Source organism: Limanda limanda, chromosome 9, assembly GCF_963576545.1.
Source record: "Limanda limanda chromosome 9, fLimLim1.1, whole genome shotgun sequence".
Lineage (NCBI taxonomy): Eukaryota > Metazoa > Chordata > Actinopteri > Pleuronectiformes > Pleuronectidae > Limanda > Limanda limanda.
Genome location: NC_083644.1, coordinates 23,660,320 through 23,686,386, shown reverse-complemented (window position 1 = coordinate 23,686,386; position 26,067 = coordinate 23,660,320). Strand labels below are relative to the sequence as shown.

Sequence of the window (26,067 nt, the reverse complement as noted above, 5' to 3'; positions counted from 1 at the left end):
TCAAGGTTTGAATCTTTTTGTCTTTTGTATTTATTAACAGAAATGTATGAACATGTAATATGCAGGAATGAGACCCTCTGTGAATACATGGCACAATCATATTATATACATTCTTTAAGGAGACAGTGCACAAACATGGTGGGGGAGAGGGAAATACAGGAATCTTAAAATGACCCTTCAGTGGGCTCCGACTGACATGAGCCGAGTGAGAAACAGTGACTTTTTCAAGTTAAAAATGTTTTTTTCTTTTACTTTAACAAAGAAACATGACTGTTACCAAGAAGTAAAAAGAAATACTACTGTTCTGTCACACATCATTTTCTATATACAAACTAGGGACAGGTAATTCACATAAACCAGAGGGAGAAATCTACCACGGTGCCAGGCTGGAGCCTTTTTTTTTCTTCTTTAAACTGTGTAACTGTAATATCATACATAATTCCCATGTAACACAACAATCACATGTGCAGCTGATCACCCCAAATATTTTTGAAAGAAACTAAATCAGAGCAAACCTGTGTTTGTTTCTCTCTTTAGCTTATAATGCTTTTAAAGCTCATTGCACATTTTTCCCCCACAGACGTTTGTGTCTTAGTAGAATGCCTACATGAATGTGTGTGTGTTATTAGTTGACTTGAACGCAGTCTCTCTGTGGCGGCTCTTCTTCTACTCGTTCTCCTGCAGAGGTCAGAGTTCAGTGTCCAGTTAAGTAGTCCTGGGTGGAGTCAGAAGCAAAGGAATCGGCATCCTCGTTGTCGGAGTCTTCGCTGCTGTCGTCAGCGGCAGGCTCCCCGGACAGTGCGATGCGGGCGTAGTCGTCGGTGTCGATGGACTTGCAGAAGTGGATAGCATACTTGAGTTTCTCCTCCAGCACCTGTTTACACGAGTACCTGGGCAGCTTGAGCAGGAAGAAACACGTGTAGGACTCTGGCAGGAAGTGGTCAGGAGGGTTGTACTTATCCAGAACCTGAAGAGGGTGAAGATAAATTCGATTCAGGTTGATGTTAATGTCTCTTGACTACACAACAACTTTTGAGAAACACACTCTCTGCAGTAAACATGAAGCTACAACCAGCAGGGGGTTAGCTTAGCTTAGGATAAAGACTGGAAAGAGGGGAAACAGTGAGCTGGGCTCTGGTCAAACTAGGGTTCTCATGTTTTTCACAGATGGGCAGTGGTGTTATATATATTCAATTCAAGACTGTGTATTCACTCTGTCAAAATATAAACAACTGCATCACAGCTGCATGACTAAACTGTCTCATTTCAAGATTCCAAATGTGACCGTATGTTTCTTTCCATCCTTGAGAAACAAGGGCTCGAGCGGGTGGATCATTCTTGTGGCATCTAATCCCAGGCTTCAATGCGCATAGGTGACAAACCATTTTTCACCGAGGTAATGATGTCAGCAAGCAATGTTACGTCGACTGCTTCAGTATCACCCTTCAAATGTACCGAGCAATGGTAAACATGGTAAAAAAAAGCAGGTGAGTGGTTGAACACCAGCAGTAAGGGCAGGACAAGATGGGGATGCCAATCACGAAAAAATCCTCTGTAGACCCGTCTCATTTTGGTTGGGCCTTCAGAGGAGGCAGCACCAGAGCTGGGACACAGCTAGTAACTCTAACGCTAAAAGACTAACTATAAATGGACTTAAAAGCAATCAAACAACTCATAATGTAACACAGCACATTTCTTAAAATATCAAACTTTAAGTTATTAGTTTTTCCCCGGTCTCACCTGCACAACGAAATCCCGCCCACGGAAGTCAGCAATAGTGCGAGGCAGACGTGTGCGCCCCCAGACAAATCTCAGGAAAAGAGACCTCTCTGTGTTGGAGAAGGACTCCATTACTTCCCAGAACCACTGGATGAGCGGTGATGTCGGCTCCACCCCTTTATAGGTGGCCACTGACTTCAGCAGGTGGAGTGGGATGTCCGGGCTTCCACACACCTGAGGGATTATACACATTTAAAAAGATCAGCCCATTGAGTGACAACGTGAGAAATGTAACAGAGTAAAACGGCTCCCACTCACCATAGTTTCCAGCTCATAGCCGGTGAAAAGAGACAGTAGGGGAACAGGAACCACTCGAGCCATGCCCTCGCGCACTGCTGACACCTGCTCGTCAAACTCATGGAGCCTGCAGGGTGGAAAACACAAGAGGCAGGAGGGTAAACACACACACACACGGGAGAATGTAACTTTTACTCATTCAGCATATTGTTTTTTTCACCTGTAGTTAATTGCCAGGCGCACATATTCTGCACGGTTCTCCAGGGTGATGTGGGAGAACTTGGAGCTGAGCTGGATGTCCTGGCCGCTGGCATTGGGCACGGTGAAGGGCAGGGTCATGGCCTCAAACTCTTCGGCCTCGGCCTCGTTGTCCCGGATGTACATCAAGCCGGGAATAAAATCCTTATCAACCTGGGGAGGAACGGATGAGATCACAAAGACCTTCATAAACTAATCCTTCAGCTGGTATGTACGGTGCGATCAGCTGTTTGACTGTGTGTGCGCAGGAGAGCACTCATGCCCACAACCCAGTTCCCGTGAGCTCCACACGGTTCCTCTCGCTCTCCAGTCTTGTGCTGGACTCATTTCTTATCTAACCTTTGGAATATCTCAAGGGCAAAACCGCAAAACAAGAGAAGCTTTGTGAGGGAGCGGGGCCTTTTGTTCCCACCCCAATACTCTCCCAGAGATGGTTCTGGAGCTCATGATCACAGCGTGAGCGATCCGAGTGGACTCACGTCATCCTACAAAGTTTGTCCATCCTTACTTGTTTCGATAAAAATGAATGCAACATTATATATGCCCGAAGAGCAGGTAGAGTTTAAAGACAATTTTCCACCTGTAGTACTCTGTACCATTTAGACCAGGGAGATAATGGGCTTATGCTTTTAATCTGTAGAGGAATGTAAAGGTTATAATGAAGCTTATGAAGGTTGAAATGTTATACAATATCTGACATAACGCAGCATTCCTCTCTGTAGCTGGAGACGATAAGCTCTCCTGCGGAGTTGCACGAGACTTGATTAGTTAAATACATTCAAATTATCTATGACACTAAGCAGCTTATTGTTAAACAATGAGCCTCGTGCAAGAAAACGTTTTGTGTTCTTATCTCAAAACACGTTTCTCCCTGTCTCATGTGAGTTTTTTAAGTCATCTGAATTCTAAACTGCAGAGACTTGATCTGATAAATGCCACCTGTGGATGAGAGGTTACACGTCCTTCAGATCTAATCATTAGTGCAATAAATTACAATACAAGGTTTAAGTGTCATTCACAACAGTGTTACCAAAGAGTAAAAAGAATTTCACACTGCGAAGCTTCACGTCTCACAGTTAGAAATCATCCGACAAACAGCAGTGTCTGTTGTATTCAAGAGAGGGTTTTCAAAGTGGATCCCTCCTCCATTGTTCTCATAATCGTCTGAAGCAGCATGTATTCTTTGCAAATTGTATAGTATTTTCAGGATGTTTCCTCTGAATGCATTCAGCATTCTGCTGGTGTATTTTACGCCTGGTATATTGCCCTGATAATTACCATGGTTACAATCGTTAAGACCCTCTCACATTCTCAACCTTAGAAAACGCTCTAAGTTTACAAACATCAACTGATTCCAAGTTTACAAACTTATCAACCAGATTTTTTTTCTTTTTAAGTGACATATTCTCCCACTGAGAGCCCCTTTGTGCCCTGAGGAGATGGGGTGTGTACGTACCTCACTGAGGTCAGCAATGGTCAGGTTCATGCCTGCCAGCTGTTTCCATACAGGCTCTGCCAGATTCAGACTGAGAGGACTTCCAGTCCGGATTGCAATACCCAGGACAACTCCTGCAGACACAGCAAGACAGAGCGCATTACCCACAGATCAAACCTGTACAGCCATGTGCCACAGTGTTGAAGGAAATGCCAGCAGCAAAAATATTAAGAAACATCTGTATTTAATGAGGCATGCTCAACAGTTCAGGCCAGGAGTTTTATCAGTGAAAATGCACAAGGAGCATTTGTGCGTTTTAAAATGAACATGAATATTTTGGGGTTTTGTTTATCAAGGATTAACACCGCAGCAGAACTGACTGAGAGATTAACTGGATTATACCTAGGAAGCGGAACATGCTCATGTGAAGAGGGGACTTGGCGGCGGGGTTGAGCAGGAAACAGTCCCTGTTGGCGCCCGACTCGTCCCGGCCGTTGGGGGTGACGATGAGCAGCGGAGTCAGGGCGTTCTGCAGCTCCTCACACATTTCTGCGATGGACTCACTGTAGCCTCCGCCGCAATCGTCCACAGACTCCCCTGAAAAAAAATAAAAATAAAAAAGCTGAGTTCAAATGACCAGGATGAGTAAAGGCTCTTTGTTGATCAGTTTACATAAAGTTTAAAGAAAACTCCATATCAGACATTATTGTTGGACATGGACACCTACCAACAAATTTGACCTTCCAGACCCGATGAGGAAGCAGCAGGCTGTCTGGACTGAACGAGCTCATCTTGGCACACATCTGACCAAACACAGACTTAGTTCCGTCTGGACCAGCAAGACCCCCTTTGCTCCGGGAACGCTTCACCTGCAGGGTGAGGAAGAAAAAACTTCTTAGGACTTCATTTGTTTCTGTTAATAACTTCCTGCTAGAAAGAGAATACTGAAGGGCATGAATTGCTGGATATGACAGCTCATTGCACCGTGGCAACAAAGGGGGGAGGGGGGTGTTAGTAAAGTCTAGCACTCAGTCCAGGAACCCCCACAGAGCAGGAGCTCAGATCTCTCTCTCTCTCTCTCTCTCTCACTCAGAGAAAAATCCCTTATAAAAGAGAAGTCATGTAATGAACGTCTGGAGCATGCAGCAGCCACACAGTCAGAGAGAGAGAGAGAGAGAGAGAGAGAGAGAGAGAGAGAGAGAGAGAGAGAGAGAGAGAGAGAGAGAGAGAGAGAGAGAGAGAGAGAGAGAGAGAGAGAGAGAGAGAGAGAGACGGACAGAGAGAGAGAGAGAGACGGACAGAGAGAGAGAGGGACAGAGAGAGGGAGGGGGGGGCAGCTTGAAGAAAGAGAAACGTCACTGTGAGATAATGAGAAATTAAATGTACCTGTATCCTGTTGAGCTCCACCACAGGTCCGTGCTGTCTGTCTCTCACCATTGTGGCTTGAACTACTTTCCTGAAAGCTGCTTCCTGTTCACAGAAACCAGATAAACAATATATCAGTGCCAATCCAACATATCAAAAGATTTCATTTGGGCTGTATATCCTGCCCTTTGTGCTTTATCTGCATGGTTCTGGGTGTGAATCCCAGGCCCCCCACCTTGCCCTGGGAGATGAGGATGCCCCTGAGTGTGTCGAATCCGACAGAGGGTCCGTGGCCTGTCTGGCCCAGCCGGCCCTCCAGGTCAAACATGGGTATACACGGGCAGAATAGCTCTGAGATGTGATGCAGCAGCAGCAGCCTGTTCCTCAGCGCCATGATGGGGATCTCTTGCAGGTGGTTGTACTCCATCGGCACCTTTCACACAGAACAGAGACGGTAAGAAACTGACAGCCCGACAGACGCATGCAAGTGACTTGTTTTATTCATGCTAGTGTCTGTAAAGCTTTACTGCCATCTCCTGGAAGCTGTAATTTCAGTCCAGTGATACAAAAATAAAAGAGCCAAGTTAAGCTCCATTCACAGTGTGGGTATGTATGCTGAGTACCTGTGCAGGCAGTTTCCCGGCATTAGTGGGCTTGCTTGTGGACCAGGCGAGGGTGTGAGCAGAGCCACAGGCCACCCTGTTGATTTTCTTGCCCTGCAGCGCTGCCACCAGCCGTGGCCTCTGGATGGCGTTAGTGGTCCCATCTCCAAGTTGGCCCTCATCGTTGTCACCCCATGTATACACTTCTCCTGTGCCAAACACAACAGCAAAGCTTTCAGTGCGGCTGCAATCCAAACCAACTGAGCTGTTTGATATTGATAACACATGGCAAAAAGGGATCAACAAACAGGGGTCCTTCTTACCATCCTCTGTGCAGCACACACAGTGCAATGACCCAGTAGCTATGGCGATGACCTTCTTCCCTTGTAGCCCCTGGACCTGTCTGGGCCGTCGAACATGGTCGTCAGAGCCATGGCCCAGTCGATGATAGTCACCTTTCCCCCTTGAGTTACACATTGGAATAGAATAGAATATAATAAAATATAATAAAATAGAAAAACACAATTAACATCTCGATTCTAACATTTGACGGTGATTTAAAAAACATCTGTAACTCAGAATCATACTGTACATACCATGTGTAAACTGCCCCTGACTTTGTAAGAGCCACAGAAAACTGAGAGCCACATTCCACTTTGACGACTCCGAGGCCGGTGAGCGAGTCAATCTGAAGACAAAAATATAGAATTAAAGAATTCATTAATCTATCGTTTGATGCACCACATCACTCTCAATGCTATCTGATCATACATTTAAACATCTAACTTGTGTTGCTTCCCTCAAATATAATGAGACAAATCTGAGGGTTGAAATGTGAAAACTAAACAATGTTTTTGGCTGTGATGATGCTCTTTTGCTTGACTCGGACGATACAAAAGAACTAAGAAACAAGACAAGTGTATAGTGATTCCTTTGCTGACCTCCAGTACACACCACTGTGTAATTTGACTTACCTTCATAGGGATTTTGCAGCCATCGCTGCCTCCTCGGCCCAATTTGCCGTAGTCCCCATCTCCCCAAGACCAGACCATGTCATCATCAGTTAGACAGAGTGTCTGGGCGTCCCCGCTACCACAGGCTACATCAATGACCCTGTGACCCTGCAGCGCATCCACCTGGATAAACAACAGAGACACAAACACGAGCTTTACCTCACTGTAATTGCTTGGGAAACCTTGTCGGAGTGCTGGCAAGTGGGATCTCTGTCCCAACACTGACGCACAAACATGATTCTCAAACACTTTTTTCATGGTAAGTGCATAACATTTTGGTTTGTGTGACAAAGTGGGTAAAGCGTTGACTGACCAGCTTTGGTTTAAGCTGGTCCTCACTGTCTCCGTGGCCCAGTCGTCCATAGCGACCCTTGCCCCAGGTGAAGAGCTCTCCGCTGGTAGTGATACAGGCGCTGTGTGCTCCGCCGGCAGCGATATCCACCACTTCAACTCCCCTCAGGGACTCAATTACACGAGGACGGTCACAGGGGCTAAAAGCAAGAGGACTCACAGTTACTATCAAAGCACACTTTTATATGGTCTTTGTTCTTATGTGTTACAATGACATGGGTTTATAATATTGTGCGTGCAATGAGCTGAAAATTCAAGGAGCAAAGTGACCAAGTGAGTCTAGACCTTCTGTTCCCATGGCCAAGTTTTCCATCCTCAGCCTCTCCCCATGAGTAGACTTCTCCCTCTGAGGACAGCGCCAGGCAGTGCTTCCCTCCAGAGTTCACAGCCACCTTCCGGATGAACACATGTTGGATGGACTCCAGTAATGTGGGTGTGGAAACAGACTCTGTGCCACCAATACCCAGTCTGCCCCCTGCTCCGTATCCTGTTGCATACAGCTGAGGATTGAGAAAAAAACATTAGTATGACATCATATACATATCCACACTAAGGGTGTACAGTGTTTGATAAAAGGTGACAGTGGGTAATCTTAACAGACCTTTCCATCGGCAGTGACAGCAAACAGAGTCTGCTCCCCCCCAATGAGCTGCACTGGCCTCAGCGTGGCGAGGGCTTCAGTGGGAGTGGGAACTTTGACCTTCGCACCCTCTATGCCCCCAAGCTGCCCTCTGTGGTTGTGGCCCCAGCCGTAGATGGTGCCGCTACCCCCGGCTGAGAGGGTCCAGTCATCTGGTCGCCGGTTCATCCACTGAACAAGCTGCTCATCGTGCTCGCGCTTGAACAAGTCGTGACTCTCGTGCAGGCCGTTCATGCTCTCGTGATCGGCCATAAGCTCACGAATTTTCTTTGTAACCTTCAAAGGGAGATAAATGTATGATGGAAGAAAAGGGATTAAGGCTCAGATCAAAGTGTGATGAAGAACAATGAGGGCTGGCAGAGGCAGCACAGCCTGGCACACCCACCTCATCCAGGAAGGGTCTTGGTTGAGAAGTCCTTTTGTCTAGAGCCACAGCCACTCTGGAGGCAGTGCAGTATCTGCGGAACCAGGCCCACTTATGGGTCTCAGCACAGCAGGGTAAAGTGTCGAGCTCAAGATCACAGGCAAGTGCAACCAAGACCTGGAGAAAATGTTAAAATTAGACTCTAAGAGAAAACAGCATTTCATAATGAATATACACTATATTCTCAACATACGGTGCCGTGTGTGTGAAGACGCAACTATTATCATACCTTGAAAAATGGACTATGAAGCAGCTGCTTCCCTCCCCTGACGATGGGGTCCTCATACTCATACTGCCTCTGCAGAGCCTCAGGCAGACCCTTTACCAGAGCGGCCAGAGCACTGCCTGTGAAAGTCTGCAAGAACATGTTATTTATTAATAAATTATTCTTAAAATTACTGACTTTAATTTTATTAATATTGGTCCTAACATTCTATTGGACGGTTATATAGAATATATATTTATTTATATTATAAGTAATTACACAATGCAAAATAAAGCGATAAATCTCAATATAAATCACATATCAGGAATATGAAAAACGTGAAAAAAAAACAGATTTACTTGAAAGGTACTTATAATAAGATAATCTGGGTATTGCATCAAAAGACATATGCAAGATTCGTACAACTTTCATTATCTAAAACAATAGTACAGATAGGACCAAATATTTTAAAAGTAACCATAACTCAGTCGAGTATTTAGCATCTACGATCTGTGCAGTCAGACTGTGCTCACCATAGAGCGGGCCTCGCCGTCAGTGTCTCCCAGCAGCCTGTTTATGTTGATGGACTGACCGTACTCCGTGGTCAGGAGCTTCCGTAGTCTCTGCAGAGCCCACATCCTGTGTCCAGCAGCTGAATCAAATAAAATACAAAATGATGATATATTTAATTCCTGACACAAATATTTTGACCTTATATTAACTTAAAAATTCTAGTGAATTCTGCGTTTAGTTAAACTTAAATCATGGTGAACAGAGACAATCACACTGTACCGAGTGCACTAAGTTGGGCACAAGCCGCAAGTGAAGCAGCTAAACGAGGCACGATGCTCCTGTTGGAGGCGAAGTTCAGCCTGAAGTCCAGGAGACATGTGACCAAGTCCATGGAGGGGCAGGACAGGATGCAGCGATCAGACAGCAAGTCTTTGGGACCTGAGAGAAGACATTAAAAAAACTAAGGGTCATAACTCTTCAGTGTGTGTATGTGTGGATGTGGTCAGCCAATAACATTTATAACAAAACAGTATATTACATTAGCATTCTGCTGTGTCAACACAGTCTTTGGAAAACTTTAGTCAATCGTGGATCAATCCAGAAACCTAAAAAAATCACCATATCCAGGCTGGATGGTTTCATTGATAGGACTCCAGGTTCAGTTAAGTACTGCCTAATTCCACAGCATCATGTACACTTGTTTATAACAGCCTTCGATGTACTTTGATGAAGATCTGACCATGTTTTAAGAAATATTGCACTTTCTATGCCTCTACATTGTAGTTTGATTTCAGAAACATATGAAGTGAAAAGTGCAAAATCTGGTGTATTTTTTGGCAATACATTATGTATATAATATGCCACTCAGAGTATGTAAACATGTGGTATCAAACCAATGCCACCATGTATGTTGCTCACCAGCAGCAGGCATGATGGGATAGACAGTGAAGCGCCAGCCCCAGCCATTGACAGAGCCATCACTGGTGAATTTCCACTTGAGTTCATCTCCAGGGATCCTTAACTCACTGGACCAGTCTGACCACTCACGACCTGAAACACATGCACAACATGTAACAATGTTAATTTTTGATCCATTGGCTTTACTCGTGTATGATGTCAAATATGTTTCACTGCCTTCCTCTCATCACCTGATCTAACAGAGACAATCCTATTGGCTCCGTCCATGATTGTCAGCGGGTCGTGGCGTCTCTCAGTTGAACACTGTCGGTCAAATTCTATCCTTAGACCCTCAGCGCCTTAAAAACAAGGGGAAAACGGTGTATATTCATTCAACAGAGAAAATAGTTTTGTTCATTCAAGTTAAACATATTTACCAACTTATGTGTTAAACAAATAATCACGCCAGGCTTTCTGTTTACCTGGGATCTTCACAGTGCCGCTTGTAGAGGTGTCATCTGTGTACGGGTGGCTGCTCTCTACAACAACTGGCTGGGAGGACAGACGGCCACTCTGTGAATCCGTGGCAACGTCCTCCAACTCAGTGACGCACAACTCCAGCAGCATGTCAGCAACCTGCACATCATCCAGAGCCAAACATCTGACGTTAACAGCGGAATTCCAATTTATCACAGGCCTGCACACACATGGAGACTTAAACATTACCTGTGGATAAGCTGTGCCCATGCCAGACAGCACAGCAGACAGCACCTCTTTGCCCTTCTCTCCAGAGCGGCATGACACGGCCAGTTTGAGCACGTCCACCATTACTCGTGTGTCATCAGGCACAAGAAGGCTGGTGAACTCGTCCAGGTACTGAGGCTCTGGACCAACCACTTTGCTCTGGCCCTCTGAGTCCTGGAGATGAACACAATGAGTTCAGTATATACTGGAGATGTAATGGTTTCACCAAACAAACATATCGGTTTATCCTTAGTCCGACCGACCTCTTTAGTCTTTGTCATGGTCTCGGCTATGATGCTGGCTGCTCCTGGATCATCAGTGACAGGGATGAAGGGACGTGAGGAGGCGCCAGAGGCAGACGGAGTCACAGCTGATGGGGTGACAGCATCTTCCGAAGAAGGATTCTACAGCCAAAAAAACACACAATTAACCATTACCTCCACCATTGAGATTGTGTCTTCACCCCTGTCCATTTGTTTGCTTGTTGGTTTGTATGTTCGTTTATGAGCAAGATTACCCCAAAACTACAGAATAGATATAATAATGGGTCAAGGAAGAACCCATTCAATTGAGCTGCAGATCCAGATCAGGGGGATCAATTGTTTTCTGTCTTTAACATTGTGAGACATTTTTTATTTATTATTGTTTTTACATTCTCTCAGTTTTCCCAAGGAATAATTCATAGATGGAAAACAAATCCGGTACTTTAAGGGAGCTGATATCAATGAGTGTTTGTAATTTTGTCAAGCTTGATTAAATACTAGGTGACTATTGGGCCTTGGAGGAGGTACAGTATGTGCTCTACTGAGCACCAGCCTAGTTTGTGTAATGGCTTGGCCTTTTTACATAAACCATGTACGTTCCATTCAGACACTTAAAACTATTTAATGGTGCTACATACTGTATATGTTTGTATCAACTTATTGCAGAATTATATTTAAGCTATATTTATTTTAATATTGAGTGCTATATTGAAAGTACTATACTTGGAAGTACTCATTCTCAATAATATATGGTATATCAAATTTATATCCTAATGAGTTTATTATTTATTCCACAATAATTTGTTTGTGTAAAAACAATTTCTACTTCGAACAGATTTAAATTGTACTGTGGTTGACCATGACATAATATAAAATTGATGATATCGGACAGATTTCTTTATTAAGAACCAAGGATTATAACTTTTAACGGTTTAAGGATAAAAACTGAGAAAGTTGTGGTGGAAAAACAGAACTATAACTATGGACAAAGTCCTGTGAGAGTTATGTTATTTCCGAGTTGGACCCAAATACAAATTGCTGATGGTTGTATTTACACACCTGGTCATTATGGATAGTTCAGCACAAAACATAGTGGAGGCAGTAATTTCATGACAAAAACTCATAAAATAAATAAAACAAATGGCATACTAACGACCTTACTGACATTTATAAAGTTTAGTTTTACAGAGACAAAGTTTGGTGTTCCATATTGAAAGCCACACTGTTGTCTTCCTTACCTCGCCCTTCTTGTCCTGCCAGGGATTGGGGCTGATTCGATCGTCAGTATCCGGCGGGATTGGGGGACCTTCATCATCACTCACACTTGATGAGGACGAGGAGTCTGATAGGGGAACAGGTGAGCTGGCGGGACACTCTAATGGCATAATCATGCAGGCTGGCATCAGAGCATCAACTACTGCATCCCTGCAGAAACACACAACACATTCAGTCAACTGTAATACTGACCAACTAAAATGAATGGTACCACTCAACACATTAATTAATTTAGAGGCCTTGCAGAGTATTACCTCACTTTCAATTTGCAAATTAAAGTTATCTTGACCTGGAATTAAAGATTATAATATATTATAATATAGGGCTGCACGATATTCGAAAAACATGCAATATGCAATAACGTTGTTAAATATCGCGATGGGGGTATGACTTGCGATATAAAAATGAATAAACAGTCCCTGGCTACAGACATAAGGACCACGGAAAGATCCACAGCCGGGAGAAGGCGCACAGCCCGGCAGCAGCACCACCAAGTCCAGGGCAGACATCCAGGGAGCCATGCAGCCATGTTTTTCATTTTAATCTTCAGCTGTAGTCATGCACCAGATGCTATGATGATTCCATAATCTAACTAAGCTCCGATAAATGTGCGATCTATATTAACTTCTATATCCTGCATTCTCAGCCAAGGTTTCTCAGACTGCCTCATACTGAATATTTGAAGGAACTGCACTTTAACCATGTTCGTCTTCTGGACCATCAGACGAGGTCTTTCTAAACTCTGTGGTTGAAACTTACCTTGCATACATGATTTGCAGAGCGGAGAGCACATGAGACAGACCCTGCTGTTTGGCCGGGTTTCCATCCAGACTGAGAAGAATCTTGGCCAGCGAGGGTCGATTGGACTTCACGTTGCTCTGACCGCTCATCTTGTTGTTAACCGCTGATGAGTCAATGTCTGATGGGACACCTGTGGTGTACAACACCAAAACAATGAGACACACTTTGGAGGCTCTTTCAAGAAACTCCAGCAGTCATCATTTAGCCCTGCATGTCTTGGCTTGTAGTTCTTGTCTGACCTGTGCCACCTCTTAATCAAAACTGCAACAGACAGTTACAGCAGCAGGTGTTGTCATGTTCACAGCCGCCAACTACAGGCAGGGAGTCATAGCTTCTGTGCTAAATCAGCCACCTAGTGGCACAGAATCTTACAACTGCAGGTTTTTCTGTATGTGGTTCATGTAGAGTGGCTGCCTGTCTGTGCATGTCTGATAATGCTTTTACTTTATCATCTTTATTATCATCTTTAAATTCAGATGGCACAGGCTATAATTTAATTTTAAAAAGCCAATTTAAGAGCAAAAGTCTCACCCAAATAGGAAGCTCCAAGGGAGTCTCTGGCCGTCTGGAAAAGAACGGGCTCGTGAACAGAGGGTGTAGTCACGTCTACCGTGGTCCAGGACACGCTGTGGGAGGAGCCACAGGCGACTCGGGTGATCTTCTGTCCCTCCAGACCCTGAACCAGGGTGGGCTTCCTGTTGACTGTAGTGGTGCCGTTCCCCTGCTGCCCGTGATCATTGTCACCCCACGCATACACCTGACAGAGACACAGAATTCATCACATATGTTTCATTTGGCTCCGAGTTTAGTTTCCAGCACTCTGTTATGATCAAATTAATATTTCCTAGCTTTAGATACATTGGTGAACAGCGGGGGAATGCAGATTGATTGGGCCGACAAACATTTTTTTTGCAGGCAATGCTCCAAGTACAAAATTTAAATAGCCTTGAAAATGTTTAATGCCTCCTCTCATCATTGAGAGTGCAAATATTAACAAATTTGCTCTGAGCGAAGGTGAAATAATCTGTATAACAGCAATGGTCACAGGTGATTGAGGGTAGGTTTATAAACTCCCACTACAGGAGGACAAACGCACAGCTGGACCTGTGCCATGGCTGTAAATGAGTAGAATGCCTGAATGATGTGCTGTCATAACACTGGAGTTAGTGGAGATCAATGCAAACCTGTCCAGTTTCTGTGACAGCTAGGCAATGCAGTGCTCCAACAGCAACATGGACTATCTTTTTGGCTCTCAGTCCTTCGACCATCTGGGGCTTCCGTACATGGACGTCTGTGCCGTGGCCCAATCGGAAATAGTCGCCTTTTCCCCTGATTGGGAACACGAACAGTAAACAGTCAGATGAAAGCCAAAGAGCAGATAATGATTGGTCATGTAATTATATCATTCGTCCATCTTACCAGGTCCACACCACTCCAGATTTGGTGAGAGCCAGGGAGAACTGAGCTCCACATTCTATTTGGCAGACGCCCTGTCCGTTGAGCCTCTCTATGTTCTGTGGGATGTTGCAGCCCTCGCTGCCTCCGCGACCCAGCTTTCCAAAGTCCCCATCACCCCAGGAGAACACCAATCCTGACAGGAATAAAGACAAACATTACCAACCTGAAACACATACGTCCATGTCAAAAGAAAACGTAATTCTAGGGACTGTCTAAGGTGATTTGTGGAGTCTTCGTGTTAATTAAAGACGTGAACATTTCCACTGTGACCTTTTTTCTTTAAATATTCCAACATTGGAGCATTATGATTCCTGATGGTTTACTGCAAGTGAATCCTTGTGGTCCCGATTTGACAACATGATATACAAGCAACACTAGGGCTCTTTAAAACCCAGACTGCACATGATATCTTTAAGTGCATCAACAAAAATACCTTCATCAGTAAGAGCTAGAGTTTGGGCATCCCTGCTCCCACAAGCCACCTGGACAACACGATGTCCAAGAAGCACTTTAACCTAGAGGACGAAGACAGAGCAACCAGGAGTGCATGGTCAATTTAAACACTTCATAGTATACATGATTTTAGAGCAGGAAAAACACACAAAACAGTCTGTCACTGAGTGCAAATATCTGCTGATGTTAGTACAACAGCTATAACAATTAAAGAGCTACATACCAGTTTAGGTCTCAGCTGGGTAGTGTTGTCGCCATGTCCAAGGCGTCCGTATTCCCCCAAACCCCAGCTGTATAACTCCCCACTGGAGGTGATTGCCGCACTGTGAGAGCTGCCACAGGCAATGTCACGGATGCGCTTGGTTTTCAGGGCTTCAATTAACCGAGGTTTGTCACAGTTCCTGATAAGAGAATCATTGTTTTCTTTAAGATGCTGAAGGAAAATTATAAAATATTTCCACTAAGCCGATAATGTTTAAAAGCCTGGAGCAAAGACCTGAAATCGTGGTGAATACCCAAACAGATATAGTAGTGTTTGCTGACTGACACAAATCATCTCTATGGCAGAGCAATGACAAGGATTTCAAAAATGTTACGCTCTGAGAAAGAAAGGGTGTATCTGTAAAGGATTACATACATTCTGCTGAAGTGTCCCAGTTTGCCGTCGTCTCCCTCTCCCCAGGAGAACACCTTCCCGTCCACAGTCAGGGCCATGGCGTGGCGCCCTCCAGAATGCACAGCGACCTTCTTTACCACGTAGTTACTAAGCGCAGTGATCTGTCGGGGGATGGGGATGGTCCCACTGGAGAGACCCAGGCCCAACCTGCCATTAGTGGCCTCTCCACAAGCATAGATCTTCCCTTCGACTGTCACTGCACCATGACAAAGACAGAGTTACTTTACATACACCATACATGCAAGTTACATTACAGTATCCTCCCGTAAATCATTAGACACTAACCTGCAAAGAGGCTTTTTGAACCACCAGCCACTTGTACGACATTGAGACCAGATAGGGTTTCAGAGAATGAAGGAACCTTAATCTGTGAAGAACACACAAAACAGTGATTAGAGAATGTAACAGGCTCCAAGCCTCTGACACAGACCCAGTGATTGACCCTGTGTTCTGTACTTAGGGTTCACTTTTAAAGAACTTTATTAGTGTTTTTTGCAACTTTATAACATTTTAAAAAGGGAAATTCTATTTTCCTTTGGCTAGATTCACCTGCTAGCTAAAGTAATTCTTCATACTTTGTAGGCAATGCCTCTACAGTCAAGACATCACATAAAAAAATACAGAGTTAGAGATATAACTATCAAGCAGCTGTGTAAATATTTTGAATTGTCTGTTAATGAAGCAGAAAAAATCCAATTGTTTGATGAGCAATTATACACCAGACTGAAATTGTGCTGCATGAGTACTTTTAATACAAAGTACTTTGTTATTTTTATAATATGCAGGAAAAGATTTTCTCAATATTTGTATACAGCCCAAGCAGCAAATATTACTGGCACCTTTTTATTAAATTACAAGCAAGTGTCTGAAAAATAACTACAATATGTAAACCCTGAATTAAACAAAGTTTGCATTTATTCTGCTACAAACAGTCTTTCCACTAATTTGGAAAAAGTAAACACAAGCCTTGAACTTGAAATATGATTTCATTATGTTGCAGGTTACACACCTTTGAACCTTTTAGTCCTCCCAGTTGATCCTTATCATTCAGACCCCACACAAACACTTTGGTCCTGATGGTGGCCGCAGATTCCAGTCCTGATGACTTCTTTCGAGCAAGACTAAGAGACAAAACACACAGCGAGAGCATGAATATTAACTTGTGTTATTTCTACTTCATTTTTCTTGTCTTTTTTACACATCCATTAAGGTATTGAGAGCATTCATTCACTATTAAAATATTCATTCTATGGTCGGCTGTACCTCCCGGTGGCGGTTTTGTCATCATCCTCTTCTTCATTGTCAGACGCCAGGAAGGGGACCGTGGCAAGGTCTTCATCCTCCGCTCTGATGCGCCCCACAATGCCAAGTCCGTGAATCTTGCAGTCTATACCAGAGCTGCGGCACTGCTTGATTGCGATCTCCATGTACCTGTGATACTGTTAAAAACATCCTTCGGGTTATCACAACACAAATGAATACTTAAAAAAGCAACCATTAGAAGTTGACGTCAAACTAAACCAACCAACCTCAGTGCAGTCACTCAGCAGGAGGACAGTGGTGTCTGTGGGATTGATGTTGATTGTCTTCAGCTCAATCAAGTTGTTCAAAGAGCTTCCACCTGTATATCAAATCAAATGTACATATGCTGATGAAAAATGTCTCTACTCTATAAAGAAATAAACATCGGTCTCTTTTTAACAATATAACAATCACCATATTGATTATTCAAGGGGAACGAATCAAGGGGCAAACATTAAACCTGCTACATACAACTGTTTGATGGCAAAATACACGCTACATGTGTGAACTGAGGGGCAACAATTAAAAAAATTTACCGACCTGACACCACCACTAGTGAAGGCATGTAGCTGCTGTCTGCGGGGTCCACAGTCATCTTCAGCCTGTGTACAAGTACGTCAGGGAAAAGCTCCAGACGAATCCAGTGCTGCAGAGTGAAGAATGACAAATCCTCTCAGCTGATGCATTACACTTCACTAAAGATGGCTTAATAGCTGTCATACATCTCATTAGCGTATGGAATTCAATCTCTTGCCTTTCCCTGCGAGCCGGAGGACTGCCAGCACTGATCACTGGAGTCAATGAGGCGTGAGGCCTGGTTAACCGAGGAGGAGACGCTGAGGGTCTTGACGGCACGAGACCAATCGTCAATCAGCATCCCGCGCTGGCTGCTGTGATGCTTCTTGAGCTGTTTTCCTGAGCGGCCGCAGAATGCAGGAGACTGGCCTGATGGAAGGGAAGATGAACAGGTTCACACAAATGTACACACACACACACAACACAATATCTGACAGAACATGTGACCAACCAGGCTCGTTGATTCTGCCAAAGGAATGTCTGGTGTTATGTTTGCGAGTCTTGAAGCAGTTTTCACAGAAGTCAAAGTCGTCACAGTTCCTACATTTGAACCTTGGACCATTTATTGGGAACATCTGACAGCCATCACACCTGCAAATAGTGCAGAGATGGCATTGAAACGACATGTTGGGATACAAAGATACTGTAACTGGGTTAGAGAGGAATCTTAAACATATCCTTACCTCACCCCCGGGTGAACACTGGGCACAAGCTCCAGCTCAGACAACAAGCCAGTCCAGTGGGACTGCTGAGAGAAGTCTACTATTACATCCTTTCCATTGGCACTGAAAGCTAAAACAAAATGTTAAGGTATATTAGTAGAGAGGACAGAGGAACATTAAACAAAAAGATTTTTTCATCAGAAGCAGGTTATAAAAACAGTTCAAAATGGATATGATACAAGATTAAGGGCTGCATGTGACAGCTTACCTTTCATCACTCCCACACTCCTATGAGTGACCGAGCCCCATTTGTACTTTGGCGTTGTGACTGTGGGTTTCACCCTCACTTTGTCACCGATTTTTATATGGGATGGAGAAGTTTGTGGTGGGAATCCTGGTAAAGGAAATAATGACCAAAAACAGGTCAAAGGGTTTTAGGGGAAAAAAAGTGGCCAAAGTTTCTCCAGCATGAGTCACTGGTAATTACCAACATCACAGTGAAATCTCAAACTTACCAAGTAGCTCGATGTGGATGTAGCGGACCCAGTACGTTCCTCCTTTCTGTTGCCAGTCACACTGCACGTTTAAGTCATGGAGTCCATCTCGGTCCAGTTTAATCACTTTCCCCACATCTCCATCATACACTTCCTCGTACGTTCGGCAGCACTTCACCATCATCCCCACCTGCACAGAAGTCCGTGATCATTCAGGCTCGTGTCATGTTTCTTTCAACCAGATTCAGGGAAATGCTGCTGCTCTTACCTGAATGTTTTCTCTGATATACACAGCTAAATCATCGCTGTTCTGGAAATCTGATCTCTTCTTAAAGGTCTGGCTTTCAGTCACCACTGCACCTGATGGCTAATGTAAAACACAAGGAATATTACAGCCGCTCATCCATTACAGAGTGAGTTATGGCAGAAATAAAAAACAAAGGAATAAAGTACCACAGAGAAAGTCGGCTCAGCCTCCTCCAGCTCCTCAAGCACCTCCTCATCAGAGTATTCATCTGACACAGTGTCGGCATCTGACAGCTCGGTGACATGAACGTCTGGATGGTCCAGCAGCCAGCTCACCAGAGCCTCCACACCTGATGTACATGCTCCGTTACTCTCAAAAGTATATTTCAAAATGTTACGTTCAAATTTGGAGATTCAAATATAGTACACACAGCTGCTGTTATAGTTAGTCTTAGCTACATTGATAAAGCAAGCAAGCATTCCAACATATTCATTAATTTAGTTTTATGGTAAATGATCATATACCTGGTGCACCAGAGGTACTGCTGGTAGTTCCAGACAGAGACTTCAATGCAAACTCAATATTCTTGCGTGGAAACCCCATTTCCATGAGCTGGAGGACTAAGGGTAATGGAGGGACAGGGGACGTCTTCTGTTTCTTCTGTTTAGGTGGTCTGACATGTTGTATGGTGACAGGTGTGGTGGCCTCACTGGAGCTGCTCTCTTCAAACAGGGGAGAAGATGGGTGGGCTGATTCCACAGCCAGGTACTGACACACTGCCAGAGCCGCTGCCTATTGGTCCAGAGATACAAAGATAAACTGAGGTCAAACTAAACAGAGCAGCTGAACCATTCTGCTGGTATCACTTAGACCAGGTTGCAACAGAGAGGTCTATTGACTCACCTCCATCTCTTGTCTGTCAAAAATGGCTTTCATGGGGGAGGGCTGAGTGGCAGCGGACAGGAGCTGCTGCAGGAGGATCAGTGGAGGCAGTGGACCCTCAGGAGACAAGTCTCCCACATCAGGAGATGACACCACTGGATCTTCTGCAAACAAAAATAAGTGACGGGGAGTGTTGAGACATCAAAATCAAATTTTGAATTTTTAACCAAGGTACATACGATCTGTAAGTATAAAATGTTTGTTAAAACTGTGCACTGCAACTTAGTTTGCATCCACCCACATCTCTTATAATCTCAGGAAAACTTCCACAGTGTGCTAGGTAAACAGGCTGGCTAATCAGACACTGCTGAATTTGTCCTCCCACACAGGAGCTGTGTTTTCTCAAAAAGATTCACTAATTGTGCAAGTCCACCCACTGGGTGCTATGATAGAAACCCCAAAGCAGGAGAGTACAGATTACATTTTCTATTTCAACCACTGATGGTTTTTCCTAAGATTACTGAACTGGGAAAACCATTTATGGAAGTAAATCTAAAGTACATTAAATAGGAAGACACACAACAAATGACTACTTAAGACCCGAAGAAACATATAAGTAGTGTATCAACTTATTTCCTTTGCTTAAATGACTGATGTCTCACCACTGGGGTTGGGTCCAATGTCCAGGACTGCCGGCTGAGACAGGATCTGTCTAAGTTTGTCCTGATGAGAGAGCAGGGCCCGCGCTGCTTTCAATATATACAGCCTCAGCTGCTGACAGCGTAGTAAGTGGATGTCCACCTGGTCAGCTGGAGACATAATAGAATTAATATAACTCACCTGACACGACAGTAAGACACTTAACACTAAATAAAAAACATCTTCCATAGCTTGGAACCTTTTGTTATGGTCATTATTTGAGAGAGAATGAGACAAGCAATCATTTATCTCAAAGCCTCATCCATTGACTGAACAATAATTTGAATACAGTTAATAATGTTTTCATTTTATGAGCCAGATATGAGAATATTAAGTTGACAAGATTTGTGTTGTGTCCCCGAGCAGTCTCGGTACCTGTCAGTCCTCGGCTAAGGGATTTCTTCATGCGCTGTTTCTCCAGTTTGCTTCCAGCCAGGCTGACCAGCTGAGCCCAGACTGCTAACATGGGCTCAGTGAAGGGCAGGTTCTGCACACTGAAGGATACTGCATGTAGCTGAGGAAAACAACCATTAAATAAAGTCAGTAATTGACTGTGAAAGTAATACTAATGTGTGAGTTGTATGTGCTGAATGAGCCTCTAAACATCATACCGGTCTGAGATGACTGAGCAAGCAAACCCTACAGGTCCTCATCTCATGAAACTGCACAGTGATTCGTCCTTTAGGGGTGATGCGTGTGACTGTTCCTTCTCCGTACTCCTCGTGAATGACCTGGCCGCCAAGCCTGAGGCGCCCATCAATTCCTCCAATCACTGACAGCACGGCCATCAGACTGCCCACTCTGGGACCCTCCGAATCAGGAAAATATTCCTCCAGGAAACACTGAAATAAGGATACGAGCAGATTGTGCTCAAAAATCTGAATTTATAATTAAAGTCACAATCAAAGTATTGCTGAGGTTTGATGCTTTAACACAGACATTTATAAAAGGAAGAATTCTTACTGCCTCAGATTGGCATCCTGCTATAACATCTCCGATGGCACTGAGCTGAGCGTTGATGTAATCATTGATCAGACTGGTCCACTGGCCTAGAGAGTGCAGCGTACGCAGGACAGCCACAATCTCCTCAGCCAGGGTACTGCTGTGAGTGGCTGTAAGAGATGCCTGAGGGCGGGACCTCCTCCTTCGCAGGGAACCTTCTGTGAGGAGGAAGTAGCGACTTTAAAAGACATATTACAGCAATAATATTAATTTTCCCCTGCAAGCCTGAATCAATGCTGCACCTCTCAGAAGTGGCAGGTCTGACGAGCAGGTGCTCAGTAAAGTTCCCAAGAATGTGAACAACTTCTCCACCAGGAACCTCATGTCCTGAGAGCGCTCCATCTTGTCCCATGAGGGCAGGACTGCCTGCAGGAGACGTAGTGCAAGGATCTGGAGAGATGCAAGATGCATGAGACAAAGGGGTGTCAACTCTAGAATAATAATAATGTTTATTTTTGCACAACTACCTGAATCCTAACTTGATTGCATGCTCTCCATTTCAGTAACTCAAATAGAACACCAATATCAGGAGATGTATGAATAAACCTCTTCCAACAATATTCAACTTAGCATAGGGCTCTTTTATGTCATCTCTACTCCACATTTGGACTGCAGAATCTATATCATAAACTCCTTCCACACAATTACAGTAACCCACCTGTCTCTGCAGAGTAACGGCATTGTAGGACTGGTGTCCCTCAACGATTCGGATGAGCAGGTTGATCCATGCAGAGGTGCTGAGCGTGCTGCAAATCTGGGGCATTACAGCAATGCTGCGTATAAAGCCCAGTGTGCACCAGCTTCTGTGCTGCTCCCGAGACACCAACCTGTGGGAGTGACAGCCTGAACACAAATGTAAGTCAAGTTAGAATAAGAGCATAAAAAATAAGTTATTCTTTGAAAAGCTGTTTACCAACATAGTGGTTCAGATACCTGATTTGTCATTAGCTCCACTTTCCACAAGCATCCTCAGCAGCCCACACAGGGTGCGTGTGGCATCCTTCTGCAGCACCTCTGCGTAGATCCCAGCTGAAAGAGACAGTGACTTCAGCAGGTTGACAGTGCTGGTCAGCATCATAGCTGTCGGGTGGCTGCTCTTCTCCATCAGTTCCCCTTCTGTAAAAAAGAGCAGATGTTAGAGATGAGGGGTTGAAGCTCTCATCTGGTTTGTAGTTATGTTCCTTACTGAGACAGTGATATTAAAATTACCTGTGTCATCCTCTGTATCTGAGTCCTCGGTGGGGGGCTGGGCAGCAGGTGGTGGCTCTGCCAGTTTAAGATCATACTTGCCCTCTTTGCCCATTCTGTAGGAGTTGGTGCTGCTTGTGTCCCACTGGACCCTGATCCAGCCATCTTCACCCAGCTCTCCGATGACCCTGCCCAGACCTGGTGCTGGACCGTCCTGGACAAAGCATGCATGGTGTCAAGTACTGAACAGCAGGGCCTTTCTTACCCGTTTTAGCTCCAACAAAGCATTCCTTCAGCTATCTAAATGACTATAAAATAGTTTCAGGTACCTGGTCTCCCCATTTCCAGTCCACTCCCCTCATAACCCTGGTGCCTATCTTCATCATGGCAGCCAGCTCTGGGCCAGAGGCAGGAAGAGGGGTAGGGGTAGCCTCCTTTCTGGACTCCTCCAGTACTGTGGCAGAGCCTCCGTGTACACATAAACTCAGATCGTCCTCACTGCTGTCTGTGCTGGGTCCTGGAAACACAAGAATAAAAAAGACATCAAACACCTGCAACCATAAAGTTGGACAGGTGCACTATGCATCTGCTCTGGCTCAACTGAGTGTGGATTATTTAACTTGAACAGTACTCACCTATGAGCCTAAGGATGCTCTGGGTGAGAGCAAGTATGCCAGAATTTAGCAAGAGACTGAGGCTGTTGGAGCCGTGTTTGAGAGAAAGCATGTGTATCATGGACAGAAGGAAGCGGGCTTGTGGAATGGTGCCGAGACTTGGTCCCGCTGGGTTTTCATTGGTGATAGTCTGCAGAGGAACAGGCTGCACACCTGGTTACGGGACAAACAGGTGGTCAATACATTGCTTGTAAATATTATATCATACAAATAGTAGTTAATATTTAGGAAAATAAACTGTCAAATTCCCCCGACTCACCGAGCTCTTTGAAACGGGCGCTAGCCTCAAGCAGGATGTTGCGTACGTTGTGAATGGCCCAGGAATACAACTTGCCAAAGGTCACCTCCAAAAGCATGCGGTTGAAGGGAGGGATCAGATCCACGTCCTTCAGGCAGTCAGACAGGGCCTCTCTGAAGAGGAAAGTTGAAACCGCAACATGGTCAGAAACAGGGCCGGGTCTAGACAGGCATGTATGAGGGGGCAGCCACAAATCTTGAGGGGGCATTGTGCTTTATTATATTATTATTATTATAAATTGGGATTTAGTTTGAGGGGGCACAACATTTATTTGAGGGGGCCAGGCCCCCTCTTGCCCCTGCCTAGACCCGGCCCTGGTCAGAAATCAAATAAATAAATAACGTGGTCACTTTTTATTCACAATTTGAACATTTAATCGTACATGGGGGGGGAAACTATGTATTTAAACTGTCGGAAGACCTGTTAGAAAAAACAAAATCCATTCTAGAAGCACATCAGCCTGTTTGAAGTAGTTTGTCTCCTGATCCAGCGATCACTGCTAGCTTGACCTACAACACGCCCTCTTGAGCCATCAGTCAATTAAGTCCTTAATGTTACTTTGTTGCGTAAGCAAGCAAAGGCGTCCTGAGCGGACAAGGATGTCCCTAGGCTTATGAGAATACAGACGAGCTGAGCAATGTCAAAAGTCAACCCTGTCTGACTGCATGAAGTGACATTGTTTCACCCGTAACTCCCCAATGAGAGGGGTGGTGTTGCCGTGTAGACGGCTCCGATGCTCTCTCTGTGTATTTTTAAAAGATGCTCGAGGCTTGGATAAATATTGTCCATGTTTAGTTTCTAAATGGCAGCGGCGCACTTAACATGGTCTCTGGGTCTCGTTAGCTAGCATCTCAGCGCACAGCACAGTCTTTTATGCAAGTCCTCCTTTCAGTATTGAATGATTCAGTTTGACTTTGTGATTCCCCTTCGTCATTAGCAGCTCTCCTCTGCTCCATTTTTGCTCGACACAGCACACAACAGAGTTCTCCCTCACCTATGATTCCCCGCTAATGTTGCGTTCAAGTGTTAATGGGACGGTCAGCAAAAATAATGACACCTGCTATATAGGTCAGATAAAATAAGAACAACGTGGAACTGTCTTTGTTTCATTAACTGTGACGATTATTCATTTTTTTAAATCAATCATAATTTGTTGTGGTAATCAACGCTTACTTACAAATCTGAAACTTTTTTATCTATTTATTATCTGATGACCTCTCACCGCCCACCTGCAGTTTGGGAATGACTTCTCTACAGGATTAGGGGAAATAACTTTATTTATTATTATAGATCTAAAACTGCAGACTCACCCGATGTTGGTCCCTTCTGGTATGACCCTCTGCCAACCACAGAGCATTGCATATTGCACCGATGGCAGTAGGAAGCTTTTGGAGGCCAACTTCAGCATGGTGTCGATGCCCTCAAGCCTCACCTCAGCCCTCTCCAGCTGTGACGAGATGGAGGTAACACAGTGGTTATGTTTTGACTTTTCTTGTTTTACAGACAGACAGTGAAGTTACCTCCTTTCATAAACTGTCACCTGTTTTAGAAGGCACTTCCTCATCTTTTCTACATCCAGAGGCTCTTCTTTCAGTACAAACTCCACTATTGTTGACATAAGGCTGGACTTGGAGAAGACCCCCACAACACTGTGTTTCAGCCACCGGTACTTCTGGACATGGGCCACGGTGTTTAAAATCGGCTGCCATTTGTCTTGCTGTAAAAATTATAAAAGATACAGGAGTGTCAGTTTGCACTGTAAACAACTGTTAATGCTAACAAAAACAGCAACAAGCAAGCCATGGTAATGTAACATAAGAATTAGTTTTGATAAACATGTGTTGTGTGTTTTTTCTTCAACCTGGTCAAATCTTGTAAAAGTATAGCTCAATCAAATAACCTTGGATGTCTTGCTAGCGGGTGATTTTCTATCCGCAGTTGTGGGGCTAATGTTAACATCAAGTTCTTCTTCATTGGTCCCTTCATTTTCCAGCTTTGGCTCTTCAATGTCAGCAGACTCTGACTTCTTTGGCACTAAAACAATAGAATAGATTTAGTTCAGAAAATGTTTATATGTTTGAATATCGCAAAACTTTCATCACTTTGTTGTGGTCCCCACCTCTTTTTTTCCTTCGGTCCCTGATTAGTTTCTGGGTGATCCTCCTCCAGCGGGGCTGAGAGCTCAGCTGCTTCAGTTTGGACACTATGGACAGGTCGCTGCTTACGGCTGGACGCAGCTCATTAAAGAGGAACCGCAGACGCTCAATGACAGGGGCACACACCTCTTTGTATGAGCGTCCTTGCTCCTGATGGGTCTAAAATAATAGGATTGAAGCCAACATGTCATTTAAACCCTGTTATTCATCTCTTCTGTGTACCACAAGTAACAAGCAGAATACTTGATGAGTATTACATTATCATGAAGCAGGAATCATACCTTGATTAAAGAACACTTTGCCTGGTAGACCATGCGGCACACATCAATCACAGATTTAGGGAGGGACCTCTGTTTCCCTTGGTCCACTCCCAAGGCACATTGACTGACAAGGGAAAGAGCAATGTGACCTGTGACAGGAGGAGATTTTTGGTTAAATTGCTGTAACAAATAATTGTACTGGAGATTGTGCAGTTGCAGAAAGGAAAGACGAAACTAA

General features: G+C 44.4%; 1 protein-coding gene across 3 annotated transcripts in view; it reads right to left on the bottom strand.

The window, feature by feature from the left end:
• Positions 1–26,067, bottom strand: part of herc2 (HECT and RLD domain containing E3 ubiquitin protein ligase 2) — a 41,550-nt gene continuing 15,483 nt past the window's right edge. For 2 of the 3 annotated variants that reach the window (XM_061078796.1, XM_061078797.1), the window contains exons 29-91: positions 25,851–25,978; positions 25,533–25,728; positions 25,314–25,447; positions 24,954–25,130; positions 24,724–24,860; positions 23,375–23,526; positions 23,077–23,268; positions 22,771–22,958; positions 22,463–22,655; positions 22,187–22,369; positions 21,912–22,096; positions 21,496–21,643; positions 21,215–21,411; positions 20,863–21,093; positions 20,627–20,765; positions 20,215–20,361; positions 19,574–19,716; positions 19,195–19,462; positions 18,877–19,019; positions 18,692–18,790; positions 18,445–18,613; positions 18,198–18,323; positions 17,951–18,059; positions 17,719–17,858; positions 17,446–17,636; positions 17,232–17,337; positions 16,919–17,010; positions 16,653–16,828; positions 16,399–16,510; positions 15,675–15,756; positions 15,351–15,585; positions 14,937–15,114; positions 14,694–14,775; positions 14,222–14,393; positions 13,987–14,131; positions 13,334–13,559; positions 12,761–12,932; positions 11,965–12,151; positions 10,727–10,867; positions 10,446–10,637; positions 10,202–10,355; positions 9,971–10,078; positions 9,741–9,872; positions 9,102–9,260; positions 8,843–8,961; positions 8,334–8,459; positions 8,066–8,221; positions 7,642–7,956; positions 7,326–7,540; positions 7,003–7,180; positions 6,651–6,812; positions 6,273–6,364; positions 6,000–6,139; positions 5,698–5,885; positions 5,310–5,507; positions 5,096–5,179; positions 4,437–4,578; positions 4,112–4,306; positions 3,731–3,843; positions 2,237–2,427; positions 2,038–2,143; positions 1,741–1,953; positions 1–967 (exon numbers count right to left, since the gene is read on the bottom strand). In XM_061078796.1, the coding sequence (XP_060934779.1) occupies positions 695–967; positions 1,741–1,953; positions 2,038–2,143; positions 2,237–2,427; positions 3,731–3,843; positions 4,112–4,306; positions 4,437–4,578; positions 5,096–5,179; positions 5,310–5,507; positions 5,698–5,885; positions 6,000–6,139; positions 6,273–6,364; positions 6,651–6,812; positions 7,003–7,180; positions 7,326–7,540; positions 7,642–7,956; positions 8,066–8,221; positions 8,334–8,459; positions 8,843–8,961; positions 9,102–9,260; positions 9,741–9,872; positions 9,971–10,078; positions 10,202–10,355; positions 10,446–10,637; positions 10,727–10,867; positions 11,965–12,151; positions 12,761–12,932; positions 13,334–13,559; positions 13,987–14,131; positions 14,222–14,393; positions 14,694–14,775; positions 14,937–15,114; positions 15,351–15,585; positions 15,675–15,756; positions 16,399–16,510; positions 16,653–16,828; positions 16,919–17,010; positions 17,232–17,337; positions 17,446–17,636; positions 17,719–17,858; positions 17,951–18,059; positions 18,198–18,323; positions 18,445–18,613; positions 18,692–18,790; positions 18,877–19,019; positions 19,195–19,462; positions 19,574–19,716; positions 20,215–20,361; positions 20,627–20,765; positions 20,863–21,093; positions 21,215–21,411; positions 21,496–21,643; positions 21,912–22,096; positions 22,187–22,369; positions 22,463–22,655; positions 22,771–22,958; positions 23,077–23,268; positions 23,375–23,526; positions 24,724–24,860; positions 24,954–25,130; positions 25,314–25,447; positions 25,533–25,728; positions 25,851–25,978 (10,172 nt within the window). In that variant the 3' untranslated portion in view covers positions 1–694. The remainder of the gene's footprint in view (positions 968–1,740; positions 1,954–2,037; positions 2,144–2,236; positions 2,428–3,730; positions 3,844–4,111; positions 4,307–4,436; positions 4,579–5,095; positions 5,180–5,309; positions 5,508–5,697; positions 5,886–5,999; positions 6,140–6,272; positions 6,365–6,650; positions 6,813–7,002; positions 7,181–7,325; positions 7,541–7,641; positions 7,957–8,065; positions 8,222–8,333; positions 8,460–8,842; positions 8,962–9,101; positions 9,261–9,740; positions 9,873–9,970; positions 10,079–10,201; positions 10,356–10,445; positions 10,638–10,726; positions 10,868–11,964; positions 12,152–12,760; positions 12,933–13,333; positions 13,560–13,986; positions 14,132–14,221; positions 14,394–14,693; positions 14,776–14,936; positions 15,115–15,350; positions 15,586–15,674; positions 15,757–16,398; positions 16,511–16,652; positions 16,829–16,918; positions 17,011–17,231; positions 17,338–17,445; positions 17,637–17,718; positions 17,859–17,950; positions 18,060–18,197; positions 18,324–18,444; positions 18,614–18,691; positions 18,791–18,876; positions 19,020–19,194; positions 19,463–19,573; positions 19,717–20,214; positions 20,362–20,626; positions 20,766–20,862; positions 21,094–21,214; positions 21,412–21,495; positions 21,644–21,911; positions 22,097–22,186; positions 22,370–22,462; positions 22,656–22,770; positions 22,959–23,076; positions 23,269–23,374; positions 23,527–24,723; positions 24,861–24,953; positions 25,131–25,313; positions 25,448–25,532; positions 25,729–25,850; positions 25,979–26,067) is intronic. The other variant, XM_061078798.1, reaches the window with a different exon arrangement.